The following is a 22,650-nucleotide window of genomic DNA, read 5'->3' on the forward strand; positions in this document are numbered from 1 at the left end:
CCCCTTATGAAACAAATAGGTTCAAAGTCATAGAGTGGTAAATATTTTTCCTCGCATTAACTCCATATTTCAATTTTCTAGCCAGGCCTGTATCAGCATTAAAGCTTTTCTTTCCATCTCTTACACCAGGCAAAGGCCCACCTTTCCCAAGCTCTAGTGCTAGTTTAGAGGTAGAATTTCTTCATGTGACTTAGCTGCATGGTCCTCATTAAAGCCTTCAGGCACCATGCGGATAAAAACATTTGGAAGAGCCTCCCGAGACCCTAAGCATCCATCCCCTCAGTGCAGCAGGTCAGAGCATCGCTGGAGTGCATGGCCCTAGCAACAGCAGGGAATGAGGTGGAAAGGGGGGCTTCACTATGAAAACCAGAAGTATTTAAACAATATTTTTCTTACTATGCTTAGTATGATGAGAATGTAATAAAAAAACATGAAGGATAAACCTCGTTAGGTAACATTTGCTTTGATGGTAGTTCATCTGCTGGGTCGAGGGTGCCTGAAGCCGTTCTGAGCAGGGCACTGCCCAGCCGTGCTGCTCAGGACACCGGGGTGCAGCCAGGGCAAGGGTTTGCCTCTGGTTTGCAGCGCTGCAAGATCACGATGCTGCTTGAGGGATAATCCCGCTGGTGCCTTTCTGCACCAGGTTAAGAGCTCTTGCCAGGCACCCAGGGGCATCAGTGCCCTTCTGCAACAAGGGGGCTCAGCTTGCTGTTTGCTGAACTGGCTGAAAGCTAGCTCTGCAGGGAAAACCATGCGGTCTGCTTAAGCTAACTTGGGGTAGGAGGCAAAAACATGCGCCTCATAGAGAGGAGCCACAAGCCCTCCACTCAGCTGGGCTCAGTTTTGTTTTGGCTCAAGCGAATCCATGCAGCCCATAGGTCTTGCTGTCAGGCCACTGGGAGCAGGATCCTGGCTTGGGGGATCTGTGTTTCCCCTCCAAAGGATTTATTTTGCAGGTACGAAGCAGTAAAACCAGCCTCCTAAGCTAGGTGCCCAAGGCTGGGTACCCCTCGTCCTGCTGCTGGCTGAGCCGGGGGAGGTACAGCACGCTGGAACAGAGCTCAGCACCTGTCTTGGTAACGGGCAAGTACCACATGGAAGGAGGTACACACACATGGACGCACTCAGTTACCATTTCGGCTCCCTCTGATAAGCGACTGAAGTCTATAGGGTGCGTGCCTGAGTGATTTTAAAGAAATCTGTAAATTTACCACGTTGTACTACATCTGACAGGCCACGCACATGCTCAAGAACGTCTGACAATTGACTTTTTGTCTGTCTTTCAGAAGTGAATTTTGTCTGCCTGCTTAGGAGAGAGCAAACAACAGACGGGAAAACAAACAGCCAGCACATGGAATTACCCCGTGACTTGGTAAACAAAACACTTCAGTGCCTCCCAATTAAGAAATGATCAAACTGCGAGCAAATGGGAAAGCGGTACGCGCTGCGGATGGACAGGCACTCAGCCCTGCAGCCGTGCGGCCTGTGCTCCGTGAGGGGAGGCCGAGGCGGAGCCCGGGGCAGCGAGGGCCGGCAGTGCTTCCCCTCGCGGGACGCTTCAAACGCCGTCGTCACGACGGCGGACACCTCCATCTGTTGCAGGATTCATCAGAGACCGAAATCTCTGGGCTGTGTTTATCAGCTGTAGATAGCAGCAGCCAAAGCCACAACACCGGGCTCGCTGCGCACCACTGGCAGCCCGGCCCCGCCAGCTGCGCCACTGCCTGCGCATGCGCGGCGCACACTCCCATTCGCCGTGAAGGGGCGGGAGACACTCCTCTCCCCGCCCTCCTCGCGCGCACACACAGACACAGACACACACGCACAGGGCCGGCAGCGCCTCTTGCGATTGGCGGCGCGTCCCCCTTCTTCCCGCCCCCTGGGGACCCGCCGCCCTTGCTATTGGCCCCGCGGGCCGGCGGCGCCTCGCGGTTGGCTCCGGCGGCGCTGCGGGCCGGCGGCGCTGTGGGCGGGGTGGCCCGGCGTTCTCCGTGAGGTGCGGGAGGGCCCCGGCCGCCGCCGCCGCTTCCGGGTCCGTGGTGAAGCCGCCGCGGAAGGCGATGGCGTAAGTGCGGGGGGTGCCGGGCGGAGGCCCGCCCGCCGCTCTGCCCAGCCGCCCCTCGGTGCCGGCGGCGGGCGGGGCGCGGGCGTGCTCCCGTCCCCCCCCGGGCTGGGCCCGGTGCGGGGCAGCCGCGGGCTGCGAGCGGGGCGGGGGCTGGTGCGGAGGAGTCGGCCCCGCCGCTGTCCCTGGGCCTGTCAGGCCGCGCCGCCGGGCGTCGTCCGTGAGGGAAAAGCCGCCCGCGCGCGAGGCGTCTCTGAGGGGCGCCACGCGCCCCCGCCGCGGGAGGAGCCGGGCGCTGGTGCCGGCGCGGGCCTCCGCCGTGCCCGGGAGGGGGCCGGGGGGCCGCGCCGCGCCTTCGGCGCTCCCGCCGGTGCTCAGGGGAGGCGATCTTCACGTGCTGCCTCGTCCGCCCAACGGGGCGTTGTGTTACCGGTACCGGCGTGCCCCCCTTCCTCCGCCCGCCTCGTCCGCTTTCCGTGGAAGCGGTGCGAGAGGAAGCCCCTCCGGTTTCACGGGTTCCTGTTTTTTTCCCTTTGTATATGTCTTTTGTAGGTTAACGCCGTGCAGAAAGGGTGTAAGGTTAGAGGACAGGAGTTCAGGCGCTTCCAGTTTCGTTTGACCTGCGAGGGAAGTTTTGCTCTTCCTTTCCCTGGGCGGTGACAGACCATCTCTGCCAGTGCCTGCCAGCCTGGGAGGGCTTAACGCACACACACACACTGATTTAACACAAAAGGCACCTGCTTTTTGATGTGTCTAAAGCTGTAATGATAATATACTAGTACTTCACATTGTCAATAACAAATCCGATGTAATTTATCAATATAACATGCTTCAACATGTTAACATGGTGGAGGTGTATTTTAAAGATTAGCATATAGCCAATATCCCAGTCATAATCTACGTCTGGATTTGTTTCCCATTTTAAGGCACATCTCCACAGCAACCTTTGCTAAACTTTGTGAAAACTTCCAAAGTTGGTAGTTTACTGCAACAGATGTATCTATATATTCAATTTTATCAGGTTTAATATGGAAAAGGCCACGATTGTTGCCATGGGAGTTCTTCTGTTGTGTAATTTAATTACTTAATTCTACTTTTCTGGCTTTTTTTATTGTAGCTGGGTAAGTTTTTTCCCCAGTTCTTATCTGCAAAACATAATGACCAGATAAATAATTGAGCCAGAAATTTTGGCAACTGAGAAGAAAAACTGGAGTGTAGGAGGGAGTAGTCCTCTTGTTTGTATAAATATGTTAATAGGTTATTCAAACAATTGTTGGTAAAAACAGTATTTAAGTTCTGATTAAACATCTAAATGGATGTTCAGGGATGTTTGCTTAGGACCGTGGCCTGAATTTGCACAATTTGACAGTGTTCATGAACAGGTCAATGCATGAGTAGATTTTGCTCATGGTGAATCGTCTCAGGTTCATTGGGTGGAGGTATGTGCATGACTGGGACTTCTCTAGTGAGAGCTTTCATCCTTGTGTGTGGCTTGCTGAAGTAACTCACCCCTTCTTGGTACGCTGTTAGGAGCCTTGGCATGTGAAATATGCATCAGCTGCTCTTTGGTAATTGTCCTTTTGCATAATTTTATCCTGTGGGAAATAGGCAGGAGTTTACTGCTCTTCATTAGCAGTGTGCAGAATTATCCTGTGTTTACAGTGGCGTTGAGTTACAGTACCTTCTCCTAGTAACTTTTTATCTTCTTATAGAACTACTTATAGCACTTGTTGCTGCACTAAAATCTTTGGGTTGACTGCAGACTGGGACAGACAGTAATGAAGACCTATATGTAGTTCAATTAAGGATGATGGTATATGTAGCCACAAGACTGATTTTTAGTTTGATTTATGGCATGTTTCCTCCTTTCCCCAAACTGTGGTGATGTGTCAGAAAAGAAATTTAGAGGAAGTACTTCTGGAAAAATTCATGTGTAAGATATAGAAGACTCAATTTCGTAGAGTATTTCAGAGGCAGAATGCTGTAGTTCAAATAAAAAAAAAAAGGGAGGGGGAGGAAAAAAAAGTCGTTGCCTTGTTGTTGAGACCAGCCCCAAAAAGGAATATTTTTTTTCCTAAATAGAGATATATGCATAAGAGAAGTTCTGATTTATTTCTACTTGTTTGAGCCTTTAGGTTCTGTTGTTTGGGTTTTTTTTTGTTTTGTCCATATTTTTCTTCTGCAGCATCAAAAGCTGGCAATGTAAGCAGAAAAACAACTCGCTCCCCTGAACAAGCCTTGGAGGCAAGGTTAAACAATATATTTCTATTTCTTAAAAATAAAATGAAAAAACATCCGAAGTTCAGTGAGGTATTCCTAGGCTAGCAGTTGAGCGATGCAAGGAGTACTGTATGTTGGTTGCCATAGCAGGAGTTTGTCTTTGATTTCTTCTGTATTAAAACTCATGTCCTGTACTACTAAAAATAAATAAATAAAAATATATCCTTCTGCTGTTTTGGACACTGAATCAGTAGATACTAGATTTCTCTTCCATTTTTTTCTCACTGCTCTTAGAAGGGTGTTAAATTATTATTATTTTTTTTTACTGTAGATGCTTCTCTGGTGGTTCCTGTTGCTCTATTAGGTAAAATAAATCTCATCAGGTAGGCTACTGTAAGAATGATTTTTATTTTATATTTTACAGTTCCTTTGAATATACTTAAATTTTGATTTAATTAATTTTTAAGTAAACATATTCTTTACTAACGTAAGCTGCTGTAGTGCAAATTACATTTAACTAAGGCTGTCCACACACCAGTTTAACTAGGTGTGACTTCTGTGCTCTGTTTTTAGTTCAGCTGTTTCCGCTGGAGGTTGTAGCAAGATTTCATTAGTATAATTAAAACAGTAGTTTAGTTTGTTTACAGTTTACTGCTACTGTTACTTCAAGCACTAGCAGAGGGGGAAGAAACTAGGCCTGAATCTTGGTTCTTTTCTTAAAAAAAGAACTGCTAATCTTTAATTGGGTGTAAGGTACAAAGCCAATGCAACATATCCGATAATTGCTGTGCGGGTGCTGTCACTTAGCTTATTTTGTGTGTACAAGTGGTTTTTGAGAACAACTTTCCTTCTTTTCCTTCCTCTTTCCCTTGCTTGTTGATTAAAGAATAGCTGAGCTTCCTAAGCTGTGCTGGGACGGGTTTGAAGTCTTTGGACCTAGCTGGAGTGTTTTGGGAAAGATGCCAAGGTTGGCAGCTTTTTGTTTTGTGAAATGTGCCTAATGTGTGTCTGGGTGCTGGCAGTGTCAGGATACCTTCAGAGGAAAATTCAGTTGAGGCGTGTTTACGTTTGTGAGACTCCTTTCTACTATCATTTAATTATCTAAAACTCTGATTTTGTAGCAGCTGTTGCTGGAGACCCCTTGAAAGAAAGTGACTGAGTGAGTAGGATGCAAAAACGCTGTTTCTTTCCTTTTCTCTAAGGAACTGCTGTGGGTACAACTCCTTTACTTGATGGGAAGCATCCAGGCGTATTATCTATGTTCATTTATTTAGACTAGGGGGATTTACCTCCTGTTGTTTAATGTGTCATTTTGGGTGTAATTGTGATTCCACTGTCTTGTAATTGCTGTAGAAGCTGGGAGTTGAGCATCCTCAGGATGGTAATTAACCTCTAGTAACATAAATTAACATATATTTGGTAAGCGCTTGATTTCTGTGAAGATCTGAGGAATATGTCTGACAAATTTAAACTCCTGGTTTAATCCCCCCATGAATTCTAGTAATAATAAGGGGATTGGTAGCATCTATTATTTCCCTACCCGCTTCATAACTGTGTAAAAGTGTTTCTTCTCAGCATCATGAAATGCTAGGGTTTTTTCCCACCTTTGGATACCACTTTTATTCAGGTGTTTCTACAAGTTGTGCCAGAGAAGAGTGTTACAAAGGATGTGATAACAGACATTTCTTTATCTTTCTCCTTTTCTTATGCAGCCCAAGACCCATGTTACCCTAATGCTCTTGGGCACTGAATAAAATGTCTGTTGCCTTCATCCTCAGCTTTAGGTACAGGACAGACCTTTTACGGGTGGGTTGTTGCTCCCTAGGCTGCAGTTGTCTCTGCCAAGCAACTGCACTCTGGTGACCAAGAGCTTGGTGACCGGGCTTCTGTTGTGGTTTTTTTTGTCAACTCTTTCATATATGCATGCTTTTTGTAAATTTTTAATGACTTTGTTCCAGCGGAGGTTTGTTCTTGGTGTTAAGTGTTAATGTGTCAGGCTGAGGTTAAAACTAGCTTACCTGTGTGATGTGCTAGAAATGTGTTTATAAAACTCAAAAGCAGCTGCTTCAGATCATTTGGCTTTTTAGAGCTAGAATATTTGCTGTGAAAATTCGATTGAGTTGGGAATACTGGAAGCAGGCTGGAAACAAAGTGCATCGCCCTCTGGATTAAACATCACTTGCATCTTCTTAGTACTGAGAAAAATGGATTAATATGTGACACAAGTAATTAAAAATCATTTTTTTAAGTGTCTGTTAAGTGTGTTTTTCTGCTATAAAGACAGCCTGTCTGACTAGGAGCAAATCTACAGCAATATTGAACCCTCACATCTTCAAGCCAGTCTACTGTCTGATTTGAACGCGCTAAGTGCTCTAAACATGCACAACCTGAAAAGCAGGCGCCAAGTATTTTGGTTTGGGCATCATAAATAAAGGATTTGGCCTTTGTCTCTCCTTGCTTCACATATCTCATTTGCAGAAAAAAGACTACATAACCCCTTAAAGGACTGCTGTGAAGATAAATATGAGTATTGGGATTCTGTCACTTCAGTGCCACAGAATCCTCATCTTCTCCTGTCCTCCTCACAGACCAAAGCTAATACATCTTGTATGTATTAACATGGTATGTGGTAAATGAGAGCCACAAGTGACATACTGAATAGTAAAGATGTGCTTCAAAAAAAAAAAAAAGGTGGGGGGGAAGGCATGTTAACTGAGCTCATCATCACAGAACAGTAGAGACCTTGAGAAAACACTATAAATAAGTGCAGAGAGGTAAACTTCAAGTTCTGTGTTTCTCTTCTTCTTTGGTGTGTTTTCTTTCTCATATTAGCAGGGTTGGTAACAGTTCCCCACGCAGACTTAGGTCTCATCCTTCCAAAAGTTGTCTAATAAGTTTGGAAAGTATACTGTTACTTCAGAAGAGTATAGTAGCTGTATGAAAGTAAATTACAGGCTCATCAACCTATGGGTCACTGTTCCCAGAGAGTGCCACAGTTAGTGTTTTGTCTGAGTGCAAAGTAATTTTGCCCATAGGAATAAATGTAACAGAGTGGATGGGTGCAGGCATCTGAGAGGTATGCATGATTTAAATCTATAGGTACAGTGTGTAGGGCATGCAGATGAAGGCAGATAGGTGTGGGACTGTCAACAGAATGAAATGCTGGTTACTGAAAGTAGCTAATATCTGTCTTGAAAAGACTGCATCTCTTAACAATCGTGATGATCCAGCTTCTGCTTCTCAATCCTCCATGCTGTATAGATGCACAAGGACGTTATAAACAGTGTGTACTACTTAAGTCGCTGCATGCATAGCCTTTCTATTACGCTAATTCACATGGCCAAAACTCGTTCACAATCTAAATGGATTAAGCACCTGCTTCCTCTGAGACATGCACTGAGATCCCACATCTAGCACAGGTGTTGCTGCTGCCTGTTTCTGGGTGGTTGCACTTCCATTGCCATCATCCTCTTCCTCAGGTGACTTGATCAAGGGTGGAGGGTGCTTGTCAGCGGGGCAGGGTGTTAATGGTTCAGCTGTGGAGCTCCAAAATGATGTATTGACACATGATGACTGATGGGGGATTCCTGTGTTTATCTGCATGTGAATAGCAAATGTATTGCAGAAGACTTCCAAGGATATCCAATTTATGGTTATGGATAGTGGTGACAAAAAATGATGACCATGGTATTTATTTAAATAAGTAACTATCAGGATCCCATAACTTGCAGTCTCTGAGTTGTCTTGCCACAGTCCTATTCAGAGCATAATGATATTTAACGTCCTGTCTCATATCATGTAACATTGGGTGATAATTTTTTAGGAAAAAGCCACAGGTTGCTTTCTTGAGGGATTAGTGGTTAGCACTAATGGTGGTGGTGTTTGTTAAGGTGATAGGCAGTCCTCACTAATTGACAGAGCTTCCAGGGTGCTCTTGATCACAAAAGAGTGACGCTGTCGTCTCTTGGTAAGAAAGGGAAAACCCAGGTTCGTTCTTCCTTTGTGCTGAAAATGTTGATTTTGGTTTCTCCAGTTACCTTGTCATTCATGGGTTAAAGGCTCTTAGAGGCTGCCTGCGGAGGCATCATCTGCTTCATAATACAAGCTGACCTGTGGGGTTTTTATTAAGGTACTTTGGATGTCTTAAAGCAAATCACAGTGTCATTATGTGATTTAATTTGCTGTTGTAACATCCCTTCTAAAACAAGGGCTTCTTTTTGTAAAGTGTATGTGTGTGTGATGCTTATTATTGCTCCTTGTAGGGGAGCTAAGTTAGTAGCTTCTTTATGGTCACTATTGGAAGCAATGTCTGGTGTTTTGGTGTTGGGGTGTTTTTTTTGTTTGTTTCAGTTTATTACTTTCATGTTCTTTCCTTCCCCTTCTATTCTTTCTTACTGAAGAGGTGGTGAATACTTATTCTTGGGACCCTGCTCACATTTTAGTTCAAAACATTGGCTGTTAGTTCAAGGTACTGTATTTACCCAAATGTAAGGGAGAAACAAGTGCATTAAAGGCAGGTTTTTTTCCAACGTCTCCTTCTACCTTTTGTTTTTAAGTTATACTAGTGAGAGATAGTATGGGTATTACAAGAAAGACTGGATAAATTGTTAGTTTTATTGCTAACACTTCTAAATACTGACTACTCCAAAGATGTTATGCTGCTCAAAAACTAAGGTCTTACCAAATTTACTTAGTTTTATGTTCTAGAGCTCTTGATAGAGAGCATCGAAGACTTGAAAAAGAAAGGAAATAAAGTTTACTGTTTTTTTTTGAGGGTTGAATACTGATAAGAAGGCAGGCTGCCAGGAGCTGGAAGGTGTTTTAAAAAAACCCAAACCCAAAACAGAATTAGTGCTTATCCTCCTGTAAGAAGGCTTAACAGATAATGTCCAAGGGAGAAGACTTCAAATGAAACTAATGCAAGTAAAGTACTGCTGTGTAATTACAGATGTTACTGAGTTGAACTATTCCCTGGTAATCACACTTAATTAATATAATTCAGTTGCAAGATGATTTAGGGGTGGTTTGAATAAGTGTGTAAGATCAGAAGGACTGGTTTTCTGCTCTCTGTAACAGAGATACTATGTAGTCACTTTCTATAAGATGGTGTAAATCCATCCTAAAGCAAGAGAATTCATGGACACAGTGGATTAGGAGATTATGGGAATTTTCCATAGCTCCTGAAAGTGTCCGCTTTGGCCTTTCCTTCCCCAGGGGTTCAGTCTCATATTGTCTCTCATTCCCTTTTTGAATATTAGAGGGCTTAATACAGACTCATTTTTACTTGTATTTTCAGTAACCTTTTGACTTACTGCTATGGCACAACAGTTTTATAAATTTATTTGCTGTAACATTCTCTATAGGGCATTCAGGGTACTAAATTTGGAGAGCGTATTCTGGCATTCTGTTGATCTGTAATTTGTTTTAGGGAGGCATGTGCCTGGAAACTCTGTTTCAGCAGAGGTGACTGGAAGTGTTTCTGGAGTTCTAGAGTAGAAGAAGGGTTAGCTGAGAGATGCAGCATGAAGATGTTACTGAAGGAATAAAACGAGTAAATTCACATTTGTGTGAAACAGACTGTTAAAGATTATTTAACATGGTACATACTCAATTTTCTCTAAACTGTACTGTGCTTGTTACTCATTTAAGTTTTATTTTTGCCTTCAGTTCTATAGGTGCTGGTGCAAAAACAGTTTAGCAATGGATCAAAGAAAAAATGATAGTTTTGTCCCAAGTATCACGCAGTTGGAAGACTTCCTAACAGAACATGACTCCAATGTTGTTTGGCTGTTAGTAGGTAAGGTGAATCTGTTCTGTTTTGGTGAAATGTTTTTTTTGTGTGTACTGTGTGCCTGATTTAGGTATGTTAATTTTTTTATAACACTAGTGCTATTGTTACATTTGTGTGTAGGTACTTTTATTTTCTGAATCTACGAACAGGTGGGTCAGGGACAGCAAAATAAAAATCAAGTTGTGTTCAAGTCCAGATGAGAGTACTGGAAGTGTGTGTGTGATGAATTCAGACTTTTCCAGAGGTAGATAATACCTGCTTTTCAGCCTTGATTCTTGGACCTGGAGTGAGGGGCAGCGCAGGAAAAGTAACTATATTTTTTGACTTCTGGAAAGTTAAAGCATGACTGTCGGATATTGATGTACTGGAATTATTTTTTATTAAGCCAAACTGAACAAAAAGGACATAGGCAAATTAGCTGAGGGTGCTTTCTGATTATTATTTATTTCACATGTTGACATGGGAAGTTCATACTCAACATAAAATTCTAAGTGTAATCAAGATGAAAATAAGGGAAGTCACCACGCTGATAGTTGCTCATGGTAAAATGTGGAACAGATGCGGAACAGGTCTGAAAAACTTGTCTCTGGAAGCTTTGACTTGAGACTTACAGATGCTCAGGTCTTTCACCAAAGAATAAAAGTGTCAAATTGCAGCCTGCAGAATTTTGTTTCTCTGGTTTTCCTTGTCTGCACTGGATTCTTAGGGCAAATTATTAGTAATTTTACTTGGAAAGTAAGTAAGACATAAGCAATTCCATGTAACAGCTGTAATTTAAACCAAAAGCTTTGTTTAGCTTTCTTATTTGCTTGACTATATTAAACTTAAAAATTTCTGCTTCACGGAAGAGTGGGTGGAAATAATATAATATTCAAGAAATAATATAGTCCATCCCCTTTTTCTATGGGCAGAATGACCATACAATTATGCAGGTTTGGGGAGCTGCTGATCTCTTCAATTGTAAGAAACCAACTGGTATTCTAGAAGCAATAACACAAACAACAGAAAAAGCTGGGTAGCCTCCTGTTATTATGAGGTTTGGATAGAAACATATTAAAGTGATATTTATTAACTGACCCAGTTTCAACCAGCCATTCCTCCTTTGCTTTCATCTGCTGACCTATGGCATCCTGTTATAAGAGAACAAAAAACATGTCAATAGTTTCTTCTCCTGAATCCTGAAACAGAGAACTATTGATCCCAGTAAAAGAGGTGATGAATTCTAGAAATGAACATGCTCCTCAAAGGGCTGTTGCTGAATTCTAGAATTTCTAAAAATCACATGCAGTAAAACTTTCCGAATGTAATTTCCAAAATGTAGTTTCAGTGAAGAGGCTTTTAAAATCAAGAATATAATAATGAGATGAATAGAGTTTATGGGATCTGTCACTGAATAGTGGAAACTAAATTTGGTGAGGGAAAAGAAAAGGCTGCAAGAAAAGGCAGAGGTGAGACTAGTGGTGAAGGCAGTGGATTAGAACTGTAGTGCCTGGAAACTCTGCTAGTTTGCTGATTTTTTTTTTTTTCTCAGTATATGTCACCTTAAGAGGGTAACTTCTTGGCTTTAGGGATCTAGAAGTTAAGTGTGTAGTTGAACTTTAATCTCAAATTAAGTTTTATTACTGGAATGAGACCCTTTGAGTGTGAGTCATTCTACCTTTCTCCCTACGTTGACAGAGGACCAGCAGTGAGTAGCTTACTCACCTGACAGCGAGGGGAGGTAACTGCTGTCCTTGGAGTGTGCCATCACTGAATGCCAAGTGCAGTTTCTTTCCTGGGGTGTAGCTTTAACCCTCCCTGCCTTATTCCTGTGTAATCACCCACACAGCTCTGATTTGGTTTACATGTCAAGCAGCTTACCTGCCCTAGTGTATGAGCTACTTGAATTTTGGCCACACTGGATCCACTTTCCAGTAAGGAGAAGACAAAGTCACGCAAGTCTTTCTCTTCTACCTTCTCCTCACCTTTCAACAAAGCCAGGCATTGTTACAAAGCAGTGAAGCATCCCACTGCAAAAATATTAAGGGACAGTAAAAAGGACAGTTGTTTTTTGTAATTTTTTTGTGGATTTTTTTTCCGAGTAGTCATCTGAACTCTTTGCAGAGCAAAGGCATCATATCCATATGCCTTTCTGGACTTCAGACTTCCCATAAAAGGCACCATAAATCTGAGTTTTTCAGTATGAAGTGTACACATAAATGAAAAACTTCTGTTACAAAGTTCAGTGAGTAGAGATACCTCAAATACAAAAACTGCTTTCTTTCCTACTCTGCTTTGGATGAAACAGAATGGTAATTATCAGTGAAGTGAGTTAGAACTAGTCCGTTCCCTGGCAGTCCCATTCCTTTTGGATTTGTCCTTCTGGAAGCTTTGAGAACCCTTGTAGTTAGAAATAGGTTACTAGCTCTTAATCAACTAAAGTAAAAATTACTTTGGGGATTAGCAGACCTAATTTTTTTTTTTAACATGTTTCTCATTGGATTGCTATTTCCTTTTTTTCCTACCAAATTCCATGCTTGAACTGTTGACAGATTTCTGCTAACCCAAGGACTGGTACATTTCTCTCAGGATATGGCAACTTAGGAAATGTTTCAGATGTGATAATATTGCTTCCTGTGCTAAGATATGAAAGACTAGAAATTTAAGTTACAGTTCATGGTTTGGAGAAGGGTGGAGAAGGAATGTGATATCACTTTTGTTGTGGTGGTTTTTTAGGGTGTTTTGAAGTAAATGACTGTAGGATCATACATGTTATGATTTAATTTACGAAATTTAACTTCTTCAATGATAAGGGATGCAATGAAATATGTGTAGCCTTTTGCAGGTCCTCAGGAGGACTTTTTTTTTATATTGGGGAATGGAAGACCAGTGAAGAATCTATACTTTTCTGAACTTCCTATTTCCCTTTCTTTTTTCTGCCCATGTTGTTACACCCTTCTCACACCATCTCTCTGAAAATGTCTATTAAAATGTCCCATCAGTTTCAAATTTTTTTGGAGACTAGGAAGAACGTTCTTGTGCTTTGTAGTCTTAATAGGTCAGGCATTTATCTAGGTCAGCATACTTCAAAAAAAATTTTAATTCGTTTTAATCTTTCAACAGCGACAATATTGTCTTGTGGATGGATTATCTACCTAACTTATTATAATTCCCGGAACATTGGACTCATTTTAACATTGGTTCTTAACAGATTATATAAACATGGCTACATCCATATTGGTGAGTTACGATCACTGTAATGCCGCTGCTTATCTACTGCTTTTTATTATACCTCAATTTGTTAAAATCTCTAAGTAAAATCAAAGTGTTCCTTTGTTATAGTGATTTGAAAATGATCAGCATGGGTTTAATTTAAGAAGAGAAACAGTTCAATATCATGCTTTAGGGGAGGATTCTTGGTGTAGGTAGAAAAACACCCCCCTTTTCACTGAAGTCTCTCATAATTTTGTATTTAAGTTCACTTGACAGGGTTTTAATTTTAAGTCAAGTTTACTTTTTTCTGTTTAGTCTGTATACTTTGTGTACTTGAAATCTGTACATTTGCCATTACCCCTTTTTCAAAGCCCTGTAATCATAATGGTTAGTGTCCTAAAAGAAGAAGATTGACTTCAGTCCCCCATGGAATCTGCCTGAGCTGCTTCCGAGTTTGCCTCGTAATTTGGGCTGCAGCTTCCCACTCCCCTGCACCTTTGAGGTGGGTTGTATGGCATCTGAAGTGTGGGTAGCAACTGCTGGAGATGGCTTAGAGGGGCACAGTGGAGTCTCAAGCCTCAACTCCCTATTACGGCAGTGTCCTTGCTTTCTAAATAAGCTGTCAGAACAACTAATCATGTTAATCCATACCGGGACTGTGATATGTAGAATTTATACTGCCTAGAACATTTGCATCAAAATCCATTAACTTTTTTTTTAATATTTTAAAACATTTTTGAATAAAACAGGTCAGTACAAATCACTTGGGCACTCACCCACATTACAAAAATATCTGATGCTGAATCACAGAGGGCTGTATCCCACAACCTCACTCTGACTGCACTTTTAATTTTCTTTCATTTATTCTTCTATGCCTTCGTCTGTCTGCTTCCCAGAATGACAATGACTTTAGTTCTGGACTTTTTCTGCAACTGTTGATCATAAATGTAGTGAAAACTTAAAAAAACCCAACCCACCCGTACCTGCCTACCAAAGAGACCCCTGCAATAATTTGCGTATGTTCTCAAGAATTTAAGAACTGTAATCCAAACCATCTTCAAATCCAACTTTTTGAACAGTAATATAGATGAAATACTTACTGGCTGCTACACTTGATCTATGGGCTTTTATTAAAATTCCTCTGTGAAATTGTTATTAAGTAAAGACAGCTGGACATAGCTGGCCAAATATATGGTGTTCTTTATAAACTTAATCAGTAAGAAGAACATAACATTAATTAAATCCCATGATTTACAGCTTGGCTTCAATCGATTAATGTTGATTTTTTTCTTTTTCTTGAAAACAAATCATGGTTTACTTAACTTTCTGTGGGTGAGGTGAAAAGCCTTAGGAAAAATATGGGCTATTGCATTACCTGCTGGTCTTCTCATGCTTATTAATCCTTCTTGCAGTAAACAATTTGTCATAATAATTGGACTTAAAACTTTATAGCCATTTAAAATTTGAAAAATTATTTTGTCAGGAATTTTTATTTCTCTAATTACAGTCTTGCATACAATGGCTTGATACTTATAAATGTTCAAAATAGCTTTCTTAACTGCTTTCACAAGCTTTGCAAGGCACCTGAATGTTCCCGATTAACTCGTGTGTCTCCGGGGGTTGGTTGTGTTCTTGGGTGGTGCCAAACCCAGCACCTTTTAGAGTTGTGTACTTTTTGTCTTGTATGTTCTGAATCTCTGACTTCCCTTCTCCTCTGAAAGTCAGTGTGTTTTCAAAGGGAAAACTTAAGGTACCCAGTAAACACATTTCAGATAATTGAATACTGTATTATTCCTGTTCAGAAAATAAAGCGTCAACAACTTGAGGCTAACGCCCAATAAACACTTTCTCTCACATTAGGTTCCTTTTCATTCTCTGTGCTGTCTGGAAAAGTCATGGTTCGTGAAATCTATTTCATTACAGAAGACATGTCTATCAGGTACAGATTTCCAAGGGAGTTGCTCTTCTAAATAGCGATTTCAAATACAGTAAATGTATATGTCTAAGTAATACATATCAAAATACTGTCTTACAAATGAGCAGTAAGTATATTTATAAATGTTAAAAATAAACTGAGTATTTTGATGGTAGTATTTAGACATTCTTAGATACTTGCATTGTTAGCTCATTTGCTGTTTGAGCGTTATCAATTGAATGTGACTACTGGATAAGATTTTAGTTGTCCTTAATATTTGTAAAATAAAACACTTCAGAGTTTGAAGGAGATCTACTTTTCATTAACGACTTTCACTCCTTCATGCTCCTGCTCTTAAGTCTGGAAGATTCATTTTGGCCAAGTGGTTTGCATTTATTTATGGGAATGGAGAATAAATTGTTTCATGAACTGCATGCTAGCGAATAGTTTGTAATTTTGATTCTTACTATTAAACTTGGAAAGCCTTGAGAAGGCAATGGATATGAGATTTTATAAAAGTTTCAGCTAATGAAGTAATAGTATAATATGATACTGTATGCTTTATGCTGTAATGCTTTGGGCTTTAATATTGCTTGTACACTACTGCAGCTGCAGATCTCTGCACTGCATAAGGCAGCATGCCATGCAGCTGCACATAGGATTTTGGATTATCACTCTCATAACTTCTGTTTTATCTAATTTATTTGTTTTAGAATTCAAGACGGATTTATCATATTTCGCTGGTGGAAGATGTACAACCCTAAGCAGAAACAGCATGGTAGGTTTCTCAAAAAGGTTTCAAAGTTTAAATTTACAGGTAGCCTACAGAAGAATACCTCCTTTGCACAATCGCATTTGTGTAATTGACTTGTTAATATGCACCTGAAGTACATAGAATCATCAGAAGGTATGGGTTCTTTTAACTGGTTGATCTGTGTTAGTAGGCTAGAACAACACAATGAAATAAATACAGGATTCATTATCAGGGACTTGAACCCTTCTTAAGACAAACCATTAACCTTAATAGTAGCAGTCATTAGCTGTAGTCCAAGCATAATTGACCCTGTATTGAAATTTATAACTATGATAAATAGATACTTCTTATGTTCTGGAAGTTATTTTAGTTTTCAAGTTTTAGTGTTGTGCTGTCAGTATTTTAGCAAAAGTGTTATGGTAGGGGATGTTCTTTAGTGTTTGATAACCCTGTGTCTTGATGACATCTGTGGTCATAGAAGTGGGGAAGTGTGAAAAATTCATTTATTTTTTTTCCTTTTCCCTGGCTGAAGAAGGAAAATTAACACCGGATGCAAGGGATTAATTGTATCTGCAGAAAACACTGTGAGAAAACATACGTGGCCTTGTGATGTGTTCTCAGTCATTTATAGGATTAGAATCTGGTTGAATGAGTCTCAGGTCCTGCCTCTCTTGACTTTTGAAGCATTACAGCTCCATTGCTAATTCAAGGAGATCCAGAAATGGCAACTGTCTACAGTTGAGGAGGGCACTAATGGAGAGAGTCACTGAAATTTGGAGGGCCTTTTTTTCCCATCGCCCTTTTGGAAGTGGCCTCTGATGGTGTGAAGGCTCTTAGATTTGTCAGCAAGCTTGAACAGCTGTTCCTTTGTCAGTGCCAACTCAACAGCTGTAGGAGTACCGCATACACGTTATACAGGTAAATAGGAGATGCCGTTCAATACAGTGATACAAATTAGGAAGAGTTCCTCATTTTTTATTTATGCATTACTAAGCCTCTGAGGTGGGAGGACACAATTCAAGTTCTTTATACCACAGGAAGACTAATTCAAAAAGGGCAAGCTAGTCTTAGGGTTAATTAGATTTTTCTAACCACAGGTTATTGTCGAACAGGTTTTCATAGAATTTTCTTCATCTGCTAGTTAAAACATATTTCTCTAGTGGCTCACAGAATGAAAAAATTAATTTAACTTAATGCAGTAAAGATAGTGGTGTCTGTCTTTATGGTGGTATTTTTGCTTGGCAGTATTGCAAGGCTTTAACCATTTCTGCTGGCCTTTGAGACTGCATAATTGTGGACAAATAATCCAAGTAACCAAGGAGGTCAGAGGTGTATAGGTCTGACAATAAAGTAACGTGAATAAAATAGTCTTTTAAATAATTACTCTTTTTCCTAGGAAAAATAACCTTGCTCACTTGACATTTTGATTATTTAGCAGAGATGCTTTCATTTTTCCTTAAAGGAAAAATAAAATCTTCAATGATTCTTAGCCTATTGTAGTATCTTCTTCCCAATACTTTTTAATCTTCTCGGTCGCAACAGAAATACCTGTACCTGACCAAATCGTAAAGGCTGCTGGTAAATTGCATCTTGAATATTTATGTTTTGTTCAAGGATTACTCCCTTACAGCTGTCACACAGAATGATTGGAAAACCTGTTGTAACTAGACATTACTCATGCATACCGTTGTTTCAGATCCTTCATAAAACAAAAAAATAAAATAGAGCTGAGATTTTCCAAAAAAACCCAACATAGGCTGAATCAGGGCTATTAACAATTTAAAAATCCTACCAGAATCTTAGAAAAACACAAGCCTTAAATATTTCAATATTTTTGCTTGGAAAAAATACATCTTATGACGACTTAGATATGAGCAATAGCCGTTAGTTTCTGAGTGTTGTGGTTTGTTTGTTTTTAAGTTCTGTAACTGAAGTGCAGGGTGCTCCTAACAATAATGTGAAATGCGACAGGAATGGGATTTTGTTTTTAATAGTGGTGATAGACTTAAAGCCCTGTTGGTGTAGAAATAATGTGTCCTCCTTCTGTTTTTTTTTTGAGAGGTATTTAGAGTATTAGATGAGGGTTTTTTTGTGCCCAAAGGGGAGGCTAGTGTAGGATCCTGAAATACTTGGAGACCTTAATAAGGGAACTCCCTTTCAGGTTATTTCAGGTGTCCTTAACATCACCTCTTTGGTAAAGGGCTGTACTCAATAATCGAGTTTTCAGTGGTAAGATTATCAGTGTTAAGCGTCATTACAATTGTATGCAAGGAGCTGAACTTCAGCATGGGGACATCTTAAATTTTCTAAAACTATCTTTGTCTGTTCAAATGTGTATGAAGCTTGTATGTCTCTCCGTCTTCTGAAGGAATGTGCTGAAGGTAGTGCAGACTCATATTCCCCACTGAGCTTGTGGGAGGAGAATGACTAGAAATTAATTTGTATATTCAAAGGTTTTAGAAACAGAAAGGGCTTCGGTGTTCATCCAACCTAGTCATACAATTTGTAAAGTTTTCCCTGGAAGCGAAATAAGTGACCTTTTAAAGAGTTTGAGTGATGATGAGTACTTGACATGTTCAATAAGTTATGCCAAGTAAAATTGTTTTTAATGCTAGGATTTACATACTCAATCTTGATGTAACTTCAGATTCCAGGTTGTTACTCCTGTTGGTAAGAAAAATCCAGTGTTGTTCCACATGCCCATGGAATATGTTCATGTGTTATTGGGAATATTTTTCCCTGATAACTGCTTTCTAAGCACATAGCTTCTCAGCCTTCTTCCTGAGGAGCTGAAGAATGTGACAGTGCCTGCCAGTCACTGCTGACCCGCTGAGATCGACTCTCTTTGCAAGTCTTATGGGAACACACAAAGAAATAAAAACTGAGCGAGAAGCGGGATCTGAGGTTTGTCAGAGAAGGGTGAAGGTTATTAGGAAAAAGAGGGCAAACTTGGAGAACAGTTTCCTTCACTCTGCTGTATGTGCTTTGCAAAATACTTTATGGTATGCTCTTCCTATTGAACTTTTGGTAGTCAATATGTGTCTATGATCAAAGAGTAGATTACAGTAGTGGTGGCTAGGAAGCATTACTATTAAACTTTTGTGTCAGAAAAATGGAAAATGAAAATGTTTTGCATTTTGGGCTTTTTCACATTTGTTCTAAAGGTAAGAGAATTATTTTGTTACCGTTCTTCTGAGAGGAGAAAACTAACCTATCAAAATTGATGCACAGTCTACCTGCCCACTGGAATCTAAAGTAAATGTTTCTGTAAGACTTGGGCTGCACTGTAGTTTAAGGATGCTTCTCATAGAGACTTAATCACAGTTCCTTACACAGGAGAAGGTTTGAACCACAAAAAGTTTGAATGATAATTATTGATAACCTGTAGTGAACTTGCATTTCCTGCTGTGGTTTTTTTAAAAGTTCCTCAGTTTGACCTAGCAAGTGCAATCTGTTTTTCATCGCGGCACTGTGTTTGTACTAGGCATGTCATACCAATGTTGAAAGAACTTCATAGAAAAATTCAAGCATGTGGGTTGTCTTCCTGACTTGAGTGTTAAGTTAAACCATACTGGGACTTGAGAGTAGTACATGCTTGAGAAATGAAAGTGGTTTAGGAACAAAAGTTGGAGGATTATGTTGTGAATAGGGCACAGCCAGACTTCTTGGCTTAGGTGCCACAGCAGATTATCAATTTTCATGTTGTAAAACTATATAGTGTAGTTTGTGAGGTACTTTTTGAAGGGGGAATACTGTTATGAGAACCAATTCCTCTGCTTCTTATTGTTGGGAGTGACTTGTTTCATGTTCCCATTAGGTTTTATTTAGTGGGTATATTTATGTTGAATTGTTTGGGTAGGTGTGATATAAACATTTGAATAAATAATAAATAATACATCTTGATTAAATTCTGTAGGAAGCAAATGTCAAAACCGTGGCTATGCTGGTCACCTTGATTCCAACAAATACTGATAAAACTTCAGTATTTTGCTATCAATCTGGTACTTACTTTTACATGACCTACATATATGCTGCTTTGAATCATTTAACTGTATGACGTTCAGATGTGCTTGTCTCTCTTTCCTTGCTTTTTTTTGTTTTTTTTCCTTTTCCAAAAGTGTCTTAGGCAACCAAATTGGTGTGTAGAGGTCAAATCTTATTTTTGTTACTAGGAAAAAGAGATAGTTGTCTCTTTAAATCCCCTTTAAAGAAATTAATTACTACACATGATTTCATTTAGTTAATGAAGTCTAATGCTTGCCTCCAGGAATTGAAAAATTACATTTATTTGTGCTCTTGATGATACTGAGATCTCCCAGGTGAACAACTGTGTATCCCAATCTTTGTCCATGTCATCCTTCGTCTATATCTTATTGATGCAAGTTAACATTACCAGCAAACGGATTTGATAGTGCTTTTATGAAAACAGGAAGGAACTGAAACAGACTCATTAACTTTTTTGTGTCTCCTGTTCAAGAAAACTGTGATGTGAGTGCTTTCTGGAGACTAAAACATTTACTTCTTCTATAACGATACGGAAATTTCTGGTAATTTAGGTGTGAGGGGTAAAAGGTGGGTTGCTGTTGTTGGGACAGTGTTGTATAGATGCATAACATCCGGGGACAGATGAGTTTGTTAGCAAAGAGGGTGCCTTTAATAAAGCAGGCGTCTCTAAACTTTGGCTCTTGGGCAGCTGCATTTCTTCTCTTGACCCTGACCACAACAGCAGTGGTGTTCGCTCTGACTTTTTAATTTCTGGTGTCTGGGAAATGTTGCTTTCGGTTTGTACCCCCTGAGTTACAGATTGGGGACTGCTGTAATAACCGTTGATGCTTCAGCTTCCTAAAGTCTGTTTGACTTAGGAAGACCGGATCAAGTTTTAGAGCAGCTCAGGTCTCTTGAGTGAATGTGTAATGGGCACTCTTTCAACTGGGTAATTAGGGGGAGATTGTGCAAGCTTTTTCCTTACATTAACTACATAATTAGGTCATACTATCTGAGGCAAAAGTATGTCAAAGTATGTCACAAAGCACTCTGTATGCGATCAGCAGATGTTAAACTAGTTTTAAAGTATCAGAGAGTCAAGCTGATATTACAGTTAAAATTTTAAATTTGTGAAAATGTTGATCAATTGTGCAAAATGAGTATGCTTCTTGTTCTGCATATTAATGTTTTCTGTTTCTCTGTAAAAGAAAGCTTTTTCCTAGTTCAGGCCCGCTATACCACAGAGCTTGGCTAGAAAACCGTTTGTTTTTTGATACTGAATTGGTCTCAAGTACTGATATCTGTGCTAAAAAGCAGAAGTTGGCACCTAAGCTTCTGTGCTGTGCATCAAGAGGGATTTTTGTTTGTTTGTTTTTACATATGAGAATGAATAAACCTCATTTACCATTTTGTGCAGCTGCTGCCTGGGTTTATTTTTGGATTGTGACCTAGGGGTGAAATGCCTTTCAGGTTTTATATATTGTATGCAACTGTCTTATTTGCCAGGTTTTACTGATTTGCTTGGAATGCTGTAATTATTTTGTGGAGTTTTTTACTGCTTTTTAATATGTACTTCAGCAGCTGTTTGCTACTGTGTAGATTGTTTTTGCAAAATGTGCATATTTGAAAAACTGTAAATATTGCAAGGGGATGTTGAAATAGTATTAGAAACTCTTTTTCTGCTATTTGTTTAGATCCGAAGGCAGAAACACGACTGTATATTATGGTGAATGACTTTGAATTTCATGTGTACAACCGTTCTGAGCTTTATGGACAACTTCAAGAACTATTTGGCTTGGATCCCACAATAATTCCAGCAAAGAAAGATGATGAAAAAGCACAAGTAAATGGGAGGCAGAGAACACATACCAATCTTGAAAGGTAAATTATTATTCATTTTGCTATTTTGTCGATGCTTTGTTCTGAGAAGTGCTGAACTAATTGGGTAATGTTTTGTTAACATATGCTCTGGAGGCCAAATGGTTGAAGCACAGCTGAGAGAGAAATTGCACTGACAAGCCTGACAGTCTAAATCTTTTTCCTTTCCTCAGACTTCCTACCGTAATAATTGAAAAACGCAACCAAACAAACCAAACACTCCTTGTTTAATGATCAGAGACAGGTTGAAAAATCTATTTGAAGTATGATGTAGAAAGAGAGCATGTGTTGAAGAGGATTATGCTTGCAGAATAATAATGGTATTGCTCAGTAGAAGTAATAGCTGCTCAAGACATTGAATAGACAAGATGTGAGGATCTGTATGGTGTTGGGAGGACTTACTGGTTTTGAGCTTTAAACTCAGCCTGATTTCACAAGTTGGCTCTTCAGGGGTGTGTGTTTGCGTATAGCTACGCAAACCTTCTTTTCTTATTTTATTCCTCTTTTTGGGGTACCCCAGAAAACACGGTGTGGGTCTATAAGGAGTTCTTCTACATGGCTTGTGTAGTGGAGTCAGATGTTCGATAATAAGCCTCTCTTTGGGCAGAATCACACCAGGCCGATTTATTGTCAGGAGCAGAGAAGATCTAATGAGACTTGAGTCCTTCCACTCCTGCTGGCCAGGCCAGTCCGTGTTACTAAATTAGGTAGTGGGCAGCTGCAGGATGCTGTGGCAGTCCTGAGTTTGGGCAAGGGCTGCGCCTCCGAGCCAGTTTCTTCATCGTTTTCATCTTACGCCCTTACTGACAGGTGCAGGAAGGACTTCTGCCTTTGGGGAGGACTTGTCTTGGGAA

The 22,650-nt window shown here is 40.3% G+C and overlaps 1 protein-coding gene across 2 annotated transcripts in view; it reads left to right on the plus strand.

The window, feature by feature from the left end:
- Positions 1-9,982: 9,982 nt before the first annotated feature.
- Positions 9,983-22,650, plus strand: part of BLTP1 (bridge-like lipid transfer protein family member 1) — a 117,046-nt gene continuing 104,378 nt past the window's right edge. For both annotated transcript variants that reach the window (XM_059827004.1, XM_009811688.2), the window contains exons 1-5: positions 9,983-10,079; positions 13,176-13,292; positions 15,126-15,204; positions 15,894-15,958; positions 21,613-21,799. In XM_059827004.1, coding sequence (XP_059682987.1) covers positions 9,983-10,079; positions 13,176-13,292; positions 15,126-15,204; positions 15,894-15,958; positions 21,613-21,799 — 545 coding nt within the window. The remainder of the gene's footprint in view (positions 10,080-13,175; positions 13,293-15,125; positions 15,205-15,893; positions 15,959-21,612; positions 21,800-22,650) is intronic.

This window comes from Gavia stellata, chromosome 19, assembly GCF_030936135.1.
Source record: "Gavia stellata isolate bGavSte3 chromosome 19, bGavSte3.hap2, whole genome shotgun sequence".
Classification (NCBI taxonomy): Eukaryota; Metazoa; Chordata; class Aves; order Gaviiformes; family Gaviidae; genus Gavia; species Gavia stellata.